A 10,011-nucleotide genomic window follows, 5' to 3' on the forward strand; every position below is an offset into this window, starting at 1 on the left:
GGAAAGGGGGTAAAAAGTTTATATAAAATAATATATATATATATATATATTAAATTATATTCGATTTACTCGCGCGCGGCGACGTAACAAAATGGGTGTCCTCTCCAAGCAAAATTGACTCTTCGGACGTGCCAGTGTAGTCTGTTTTGTTATCCGGGGTCGCTCCGATGTTCACAAAATTTCGACTCGCGATTGATCGTTTCAAAGGGTTTATTCGAGTCTTCGACGGGTAACAGTGTATGCGATGCGAATCGAGGCGATCGGACGTGTCGACTTTCCGAATGGTGAATTTTGTGCGCGCGTGAGTGCGAATTGTGCAAAAGGCCACCCTAAGGTTCAGGAAGGTCCTATAGGGATCTATTTTGGTTTTCCTCATGTTGGCTTCACCCTTCTAAGTGCTAGAAGTCGATACCATACACGCGAAACTCTAGAAGGGGACAGAAATAGGTTGAATTTCTAGAACGAGGCGGATCCCATTTCTAAGGTTCTAAGATAGTCGAAGGGAGGTCCCTAAGGCTAGATCCTAAACCCTAAGAGGAAGACTAGACCTCACCAAAAATGAGGTCAACAAAGTGTTTCAAGATAAATTATTGTTAGAAATGTGACGGGTACCGTTTGACATATGCTTGACAAAAGTAATTATTCCAATCATTTTTTCCCACATCTTGGTCCATAGTTCTGACGTTATAAGCACTGTATATATCATCATCTTGTACATCTTTCTTTCAAATGCCTTAGTGTCTTCTTGTAGTGCAATTCATCTCTCTCATTCGATAGAGCTTTAGAGTTAGCAGTGTAACATTTAAACCTTCTTTCTTTTTTATCTATTTTTTATCATTGATGGCATTCTCAATGACATGCCATTTCTTAATTTTATTTGATGTTGGGCTATTAATAGTAAGTTATTTTAATTGTGTGCTGGCATAATTTCTTACTAATGCAGCTAGCAATAATCTTATATATGATGATAATAAACATTTATGAAAGTATACTACCAATTATACTAAATATGAGCAATTGAAGCATGAAAAAAAATCTAGAAATTCAATGTTTGTTTTGTCGAGTATAAGAGAACATATTGTAGGTTGAGAGCTCACTTAGATAATTTGGGAGGCATTTAATTATGCTAAAAAATAATTGATATGGAACAACATGTACAATATCTAAATGCTAAAAAAGAATGGACCAAAAATTAGGTCACAAGCTAATAGCTTTGAGAAGAAGCAATATCTAATGATTAGAGGTAAATTGAAGCAAATTGGAGCCTAGGGATGTTACCAGTATGAGTGTAGGAAGTGTTTATGTTTTATGCGATTCTATGCATTCTAATATCTTATAGGACATATGTAGGTGGTAAAATATGCACTCGTGTCAAGTGTGATGTGCTTAAAATGAAAGAGTGGCCATCTAAGATAATGTGGGAGTGGTTAAGATAGTTATTCCCATGGGCCAGCCCTCGGCTTCATCCCTCTCGCTTTCCCTAGATTGATTTATGTGTGTAGTTGTGATTGGTTGTGTGAGTAAAAACACATATATGATTTTATTTACTGGGATAAAAAATATTAGAGTGATTGTTGTGAACAGATTTTGAAGTGAAAACTTCCAAATGACGAGGCTTGGTTGCCGACCAAAAGCAAAAAGAGATTTGATGATTTAATCATCCCAAGTCTCTTAGGTGAGTGAGTTGATTTTTCTATTTTTTTGTAATCCTTTATCCCTTTTCAATTTTAGAAATTTAATTTTCCAATAAAATTCACAACAGTTCCATGAAAATTCCAAAAGGGTGGCCGGCCAACCCAGTGGAGAAATTAGACCTAGTATGGTTCTAAACCCTAATTGTTGATTTTAAATCCTTTGGAAAACCTTGAAACTCCATATATGTTCTCAAGAAGTATATCTACCATCTACTAGTGTTTTCTCTGGGTTTTCTTTACATTAACTCAAACTCTAAAAAATATAAAGTCAATATAATCCATTCAACTATATTAGATTTTTTAGATACCTAGTCTCATTATAAAAATACTAAAAAAGTGTAGAAATTTAAAAAAAAAATTGAAAATTTTTAAATAGTTACATGGCTAAAATATCTATCATTTTCATTTTATTTGAATTCCTAAATTTGTCTCAACTACTATTTTTTCAAAGTTCAACTATTTGCTCTGGGTTAGACTATTAAAGTACATATTTTGGCCACCTTGCCTCAAACTTCAACCCATATAAAATATCTATCATTTTCATTTTATTCTAAGTCCTAAATTTATCTCAACTGCTACTATTGTTTTGGAGTCTTAACTATTTGCTCTGGGTTAGATTGTTAAAAGACCTATTTTGGCCACCTTGCCTCAAACCTCAACCCACTTCACCAAATCATTCATCGTTTTCTTAGACCTCTTGTGAAGGGATATCAATCATAATTAGCACCTCTAAGTGATCCAACATAAGGTTACACATCAATGTGGTATCAGAGAGATTGATGGGAGACTACAATTAGTGCTCCGTGCTTCGTTTCAAAGATTGGAGCAAGAAGAAAGGGTTGTAAGTCGGGAAAATTGAATCATAACCAGGCAATTCTCTATTTTGGAAAAAAAGTACTTCAGTTTACTGATATTTTTTATTTCCATGTTAGAACTCTTGCTACTATATTTGTGGTAGGCAATTATATGAATATTTATAATTCCACTAATTAGTTGGCATTACTTACAAACCCTAGTCTTACCTTGTGAACCTACACTTAATCTTACATCCATTGAGTGTACATTTGTTTACACAGTCTTCACAATGAAAAGTTTGACCTAGAATACAAACTTTACATGAAACCAAAGTTAGGATTTTGTTTTAAAATATTTTGTCTTCATACTTGGCATTTTGTGTTTCCACTAGTTGTTCTACATTGAATTGAAGACTAAATTTATTTTAAAAAGTTACGCATCTTCTTTTTTTTGTCCATGAGTCAAATCCTATATTTTAAAATCCATTTGGTTTTGAAGTCATTCTCAGTCGTACTAATCATGCCTCTAAAGTTTGCTAGACAGATCAGGTCGATAATTTAGCTAGAAGAGTAGAAGAAATGACGCTCCATAGTTAAAAAAATTTTTATACTCTATGGGAACTCGTCATGAAATTAGCTACCAAAGTTCAAAACATAACCACTAGAATTCAAATTTTACCTCTGACCTCACAAATAGCTGACATGACAACCTTGGTTGAGAATTTATGGAAATCCCTAGAAATGACCTTCCACCTAGGACATATCCTTTTAGAAGCCCCTATAGAAATGATCTCCTTTAGAATCATGAACCATTGAATGAACCAACCAAGAAAGTTAAGGTGGAGGTCTCTACCTATGATTGAGTTTAAGTTTGGAGAAGGAATATATTTCCATGTATATTATGTGCAAGGAAATAGGTACAATATAGTTATCGAATGGAGTAATGCAATGAGTGTAATATCTGCGCATGCACTTACACGTTAAATCTAAAGCATTGACCCCATATTGAGCTTTTCCATGTGAGTAGGCAAATCACATATCTTTACCAGCACAATTAGATGACTATTATTCATTAAAATGGTTAGTCGTGAGGATTATGTTTGTTGTGATGTCCTTTCCATGAATATAACACATCTTATTATGCAGACCTTGGTTTTATGGTTAAAATGTGATACATTATGGCCGAGAAAATGCATATATATTTAAGCATAAAGATAAGACCATAAAATTATTTCTTGTGAAGCTACCTCGAAGTGAAGCTACCTAGAAAAGCGGAGTATTGTTTTATTCCACTTTTCAAACGGAATGTCATAAAATACCTTATAAAATCATTCCCCATTACCTCCCTTTGATTTTTGTTGATATATTTTCTCTTTTATCTTTTTGATCATAGAACCACACAAATCATACACATGGTTGAGAGAATGCTCGACCATAATCGCTCTGAACATCTCATATATTGGCTCTATAAAAGAAATAATCTAATCTATTTTGTCTATCCACAAATCAGTTAATATTTTCTCCATCATAAACTTGGCTTTATTCATATCATCTTCTTGATGCATGCTCCATTAATCATTAATTTTCATCAGTTGTAATCCTTAATTTATTATTTTGAATCTAATGAGCATAATAAAATTTAGTCTTCACCATAGTCAATTTTTTTTTGTATCTCAATTTCATTAAACATTGAAAGTCTCATCATGTGATTTATTCCAAAATTTGTTTACAAAGCATGCCTCTCTTATAATGTTTTTGATCTAATTATATTCATCATAGTTAATTTATTATCATCCACATTTTTAAAGTACAAATATTTTTAGTGTAGGATTTCATGCGTGAACTAGATGAGCAGTTGAAAAATGTAAAGAGTGTTGGGCCTCAATTACTTTTCCTATCGTTCACACTGATTTCTTGTCAGTGACTGCTTAACCTCTTGCTCAGATTTGGTTTCATTAGAAAACAAAACCATATTTTGGCTTTTACCATCTTTTTTCAGTTGGATTAGTATTTAAATAGATTAGAATTATATAAACTAATTTATTAATTAACTAAAGAAGTACTACTAATTATGATATTGATTTAAGTTAATTGTGGATTAATTAAAATTTAAGTTAACTAATACAGATGGACCATAAGTGCATTATTGATAAATTCGCCTGTCAGTTTTTTATTGTATTTTATTTATTTTAAAATTTTTAATTTAGCAGTCAGCTGTTCAGCCTGTGTTGATCTGCTAGCTTTTTGATGGGGAGCTATGAACGAAACTATGTGGCATACATCCTATATATTTAAGTTATCCATTCCAAAAAAGTTTTCAAGTCTTTTATTTTTATTTAGGGGCCATTAGGTCTGCTGAAAAAGGAATGCAGTGTAATTGAAATGTAATGTATTTGGATTTTTTTGGAGTTGTTTAATAGGACAAAATAAATCTAAGATTTTATATTTTTGAATTTGATTTGAAAAAAAAAATAAAATCAATATAATATATAGTCCACGTTGACGCTGACCGTCGGCGGGTGTGGTGGCGATGGACTGTGGTAGTAGTTGGAGTGTGGTTGGCGATAGGTGGATGGTTGCGATAGGCGATAATGACGGGAAACAGCAGCTGGTGGGCAACTACATTTGCGGCGGGTAGATATGACGACAAACAGATGGTTGTGACGTGCTTTTTAACGTGCAGCGGCGGCAGTAGCCGAGCTGCAGATGGTTGCAGGGTGGCCTGCTAGCAATGATAAGGGCTGCAGTTTGCCGTGTATTTGAAAATTGTTCAAACCAGTTTTGAAATCACCATAATTTACATTGCATTATATTTACATCCAACCAAAGCTAAAATTTTAAAATCCCTTGCATTTACTTCACACTCCAAATTCATCCGATCAAATAGCTACTTAGTCTAAAAGTTAAAGTTGTAAGGGGTGTTAGCATGCACATTCATGTGAGAAAATTAGGAAGGATAAATTGATGAATAATCAATATTAGAGATAAGGTTAGAGTGCCATCTATTGTATATAGGGCAATTGAAAATGAATTTAGATATTTTCAAAGAATAGGTTTATCATGAGGCAACACTTAATAGGAAGAAATGAAAAAATAAGAATTTATAAAGCAGGCCTGAAAAGGCTGGGATGAAGCTAAGGATGATTTTTTATTTTGATTTTTGATAGAATATTTTTGTTCTCTTTTTGAATTTTTTTTTTTCTTAACAAAACATCCAAATTTGATAAAATATTTCAGCTTTTTCTGTATTTGTCTTGCAGCTGTCATGAATGCTGTTCTGAAAACTAACGAACGCCTTTCATTACCTGTAACTAAGGCCGAGTTTTGCGTGATGCGGACGGCTTGCGGTGTAAGTTATTTGAGAAACACCTTCTTATTTGTTATTACTTATTTATGGTTCGATTTAGTTACAGAATGGACAATCAATTCTTTTGCAACAACAACAACAACAACAAAGCCTTAATCCCACTACGTGGGGTCGGCTACATGAATCCTTTTTCTCCATTGCGTCCTATTTAGTATCATATTTTCATTTAGTTCTAGTAAATTAAGATCATTTTTAATACAATAAACCCAAGTCTTCCTAGGTCTACCTCTGCCTTTCTTAACACAAGTCGATCTACTCTCCTAATCGGATCATCTCGGATCATCTAATGGTCGACTTTTAATATGACCAAACCATCTAACAATCAATTCTTTTGCATTAGTAAAAAAAATGCAGATATATATATTGTAATTTTACATGTACTGCACCTGCACAACAAGGCTTATATAGAATTTGATGTCAATTTCAATACTGAAGAGAATAGTTCTCTTTCGTTAGTTCATTTTGTGGTGGTAGTTATAAAAGCAACCGTTGCTTCTTTAGTTTTTATGGGGAGAAGATGATTAAAAGTGGCATTTGCTTTGTTAGATAGCAGAATTTAGGAAGATTTACATACATACCACTTAATTTCTATGTATTTACTTATCTAACAGCTGGACTTCAATTTTTACATACACACCACTTAAACGATTTATAAAAAAGGTATATTTCACTTTTTAGAAGTTTAAATAGTGGTCTTTTTAAGTGCTTTGAAAGATTTGGATGTTATCCATGTAAAAAAGTAAATTTTAGGTGTTGGATATGTAAATCAATAGAAATTGGGTCGTATGCATGTAAATGGCCCAATTCTATAACATGATAATAACTCTTTTACACAGTTTGTGCTGCCGCTCATCATGGGTTGGGACCGAGTCATTGGACCGCACGTGGATCGAGCGGATCATGGTTCGTCCGAGCAAAGTGTGGTAAAGATGGATCCTGATTTGGAGTGGGAAAGATGAAAGGTGCAAAATCTTAATCTTAGTTTCAGTTTGTACTGTGATGCTTAAAGTTTTAATTAGTATCATGATTAAATACTGTTCAGGTAATCAACTCGGTGTAATTTTGAAATTGGTAGAACATATGAATTGTATTTTTGTTTTAAGTGCAAGTCATTGTTCAGATGAAAAATATTCTTTTGCATGAATGTATTTTGGGGCAATTACATAAATAGCACTCAAAACATTATTGTTTATTTGTCTAGCATTATTTTACATCCAATTTTCAAATTCCCACTCAAATATCAAAATTCATGACAAACCCCAACCCATAATTTTCATTTTTATAACTAAGTAGTTTTGATAGTGGCACGTGTACATAATCAATTTGGTAGTTCTAGTAAATCATATGGATGCTAATTTTGTAAATAATAATGTTTTGAGTGCTATATATGTTTCAAATATATATATAGGGTTCTTTGTTGGTTGGGTGAAGTTGGAGGAAGTTGCCAACAGGTGCAACAATAACAACAACAAGCCATTGTCCCACTAAGTTGGGTTGGGGGGTTGGTTACATGAATCCTTTTTTTGCATTGTCCTATTGAGTGTCATATTTCATTTAATTTTAATAAATTAAGTTCATTTTTTATACAATATGCCTAATTCTTTTTGGGTTTATCTATATCTTTCTTAGCATAAGTCAAATTTAAAGCATCTACTCTCCTAACAGGGTAATCCCATAGTTAACATTTAACGTTACCAAACCATCTAAGACTACTATTCTCTAATATTGGATGTTGTCATTGGAGCTACTCCAACCCTTTCTCAGATATATTCATTTCACATTTCATCTCTAAGTGTAAGGTCATTCATCCACCTGAGCATTCTTATCTCAGCAACACTTAATTTTATGCTTCTCTTTTACAAGCCAACATTCTGCACCACAAAGCATTGCATGTCTCACCACCATTTTATAAAATTTTCCTTTTAAGTCTAAGCGGTATTTTTCTATCACACAGTATGCCTAATGTGTTCCTCCACTTTAACCATCTAACTTGAATTCTACTAATATCTCCATCTATATCAGCATCACTTGAACAATAGATCTAAAATTTCTAAAAAAAAGTTTGCTTCTTTTAATGGATGATCAGCAATTGTCTAAACCCTGTTACTAGATTTACTATTACTAAAATTACATTCCAAAAGCTCAAATCGTTTACATGGGTCATGTAATGTTATGAAAGGTCATCGTGTCATATAGGAGTCATGAAGTGTTAAGCAAAGCACCTATTGTTATCTAAGGGATTATCTCTAGGCCTAAATTTGACTTGAGAGATTTGAGGATAAGTGAGTAACTAGCCACTCCAAAAGGTATCTTTATTAAACCTACCTATATATGCACCCTCAGACTAGCAAGAAAGTTCCATCTTTTGGTAACGAGTAATAAGGGCTTTATGAGCTTTTTATTTAATGATTAATTAAGGCTTAATATAAATTTCTACTTACCCAATAAAAGTATTAATCAACTCATCATCAAACCTATTATGGGATGGGTTAAAGAGGCAATAAGTATCATGTTGAGCACAATAACATTTTGGTGTCACATGATCACATCAACATATGAGTCCCACTTAAGCCATACATAATGCCATATTGCATCCACATGGCAAGCCATATTAGTGCCATGCTGCACTTTTGAGAGACGGGACAATGACAACACAAAGTTTTAACAAAATATAAAGCTGTCATTTAAGATCTTATTGAAGAGATATGCTACTTCATATAGGACATTTTATATTTCTACTTTCTTCTTGAACAAATTAGAAGTTTACTTTGGTACGTAATAAATATAAAAAGAAAATGCTTAAATAATCCTTAAAAATCTTTAAATTTTTGCCAACATGAGAAATTAATTAATTATAAATGTTTTCACCTTAATCAATAAATGTTGTTCATTTTTAAATTAGCAATTAATTATAAAGAGTCATGCTCATACCAAATCTTAATGTTCATATCTAAATAATTTCTAACTAATCATATAAAAATATTTTGTATATAAATCTTAAAAAATGGAAAAAAAATTTCAATTTCTTTTACCAAAATCACAACTTTCAAAGCCTTGCTCTCAAAACCCAGCAGATAACAAATAATCAAAATGAGATTGCATTCATTTTTATCTGAACTGGTTCAACCCGGTTCAATAGCAACCTATGAGGTGTAGGGATTGAATCAAACCCACACCTCTCTCTTTCATTAGGTAGGAATTATTTTTCACTTTCTTTTCTATGCATCTATTATAAATATATGTTTGTGGCCTTAGGTTTTAGTTTTCGGATGAAATTTTTGTTTAAACAGCTGCCGATGTCCCCCCTTTTTTTCCCTTTAAGGGTAATCGTATCCAAAGACGAGAATTGCTTCGATTGTAACTCGTCTAAGGTGGTGCATATCTTTCCCTTTTTTCCTTGCTGCCCTCCCACCTTGGACACATTTCCTCTTTCCCGATTCCTTGCCGCCAGCCCAGGGAATCTTCCTGTCGTTGTCGTAACTACTTCCAACTCCCCACTTTCAGCTGCCAGCCCTTTCCCAACCTCTAGCGACCCGCATGTGTTGTCATCTCCCTCACAGCACCCGTACCACCATCGCTCCCACCATCCCCTTACCAATTATTTATAAGGTTCTATAAATTCCTTATAATGTGTTATTTTCTTATTTTAAGAGACTACCTTATAATCTCCTTTGAATTTTAACAATAATATTTATTTGTGATTAACATTCTGCACACTGGTTTTATTCCTTCTCAATTTGAAGTTTATCTTCTCAGCCATTACATGATAAACGCAACGTAATCCATGCGTAGCAAAAGTGTACGCCATTTGCTTAGGAAAGATAAGTCAATTTATGCTAGAAAATAAATAAAAATAATTGCAACCTAAAGGCTTTAAAAACATGACAATATCTAAAAAGCAACATATATTTGATTAATTTATCTCCAATTTAAAATTTATTTAAAAACATTCATAATTATTTTGAAGATAAACCATTAAACTTTTAATGATATTTATACTAAATTTTAATATAACTCAAATTTGTCATCACATGAAAATATCACTATAGTTAACTATATAAATGTAAAGATCAAATGATAAATGTGTAAATGCATAAAAATTGTGTATGTAATTTACCCATTTATATTACCTGAGTGTGGGAATGCTTGAAACCTG

The 10,011-nt window shown here is 32.8% G+C and overlaps 1 protein-coding gene across 4 annotated transcripts in view; it reads left to right on the plus strand.

Moving 5' to 3' along the window:
* LOC110030650 (single-stranded DNA-binding protein WHY2, mitochondrial) overlaps positions 1 to 6,953 on the plus strand; it is a 21,338-nt gene extending 14,385 nt beyond the window's left edge. For 3 of the 4 annotated variants that reach the window (XM_020733461.1, XM_020733464.1, XM_020733465.1), the window contains exons 7-8: positions 5,749 to 5,837; positions 6,692 to 6,953. In XM_020733461.1, the coding sequence (XP_020589120.1) occupies positions 5,749 to 5,837; positions 6,692 to 6,814 (212 nt within the window). In that variant the 3' untranslated portion in view covers positions 6,815 to 6,953. The remainder of the gene's footprint in view (positions 1 to 5,748; positions 5,838 to 6,691) is intronic. The other variant, XM_020733463.1, reaches the window with a different exon arrangement.
* The last annotated feature ends 3,058 nt before the right edge of the window (positions 6,954 to 10,011 follow it).

Source organism: Phalaenopsis equestris, unplaced genomic scaffold (genome assembly GCF_001263595.1).
Source record: "Phalaenopsis equestris unplaced genomic scaffold, ASM126359v1 Scaffold000745, whole genome shotgun sequence".
Classification (NCBI taxonomy): domain Eukaryota; kingdom Viridiplantae; phylum Streptophyta; class Magnoliopsida; order Asparagales; family Orchidaceae; genus Phalaenopsis; species Phalaenopsis equestris.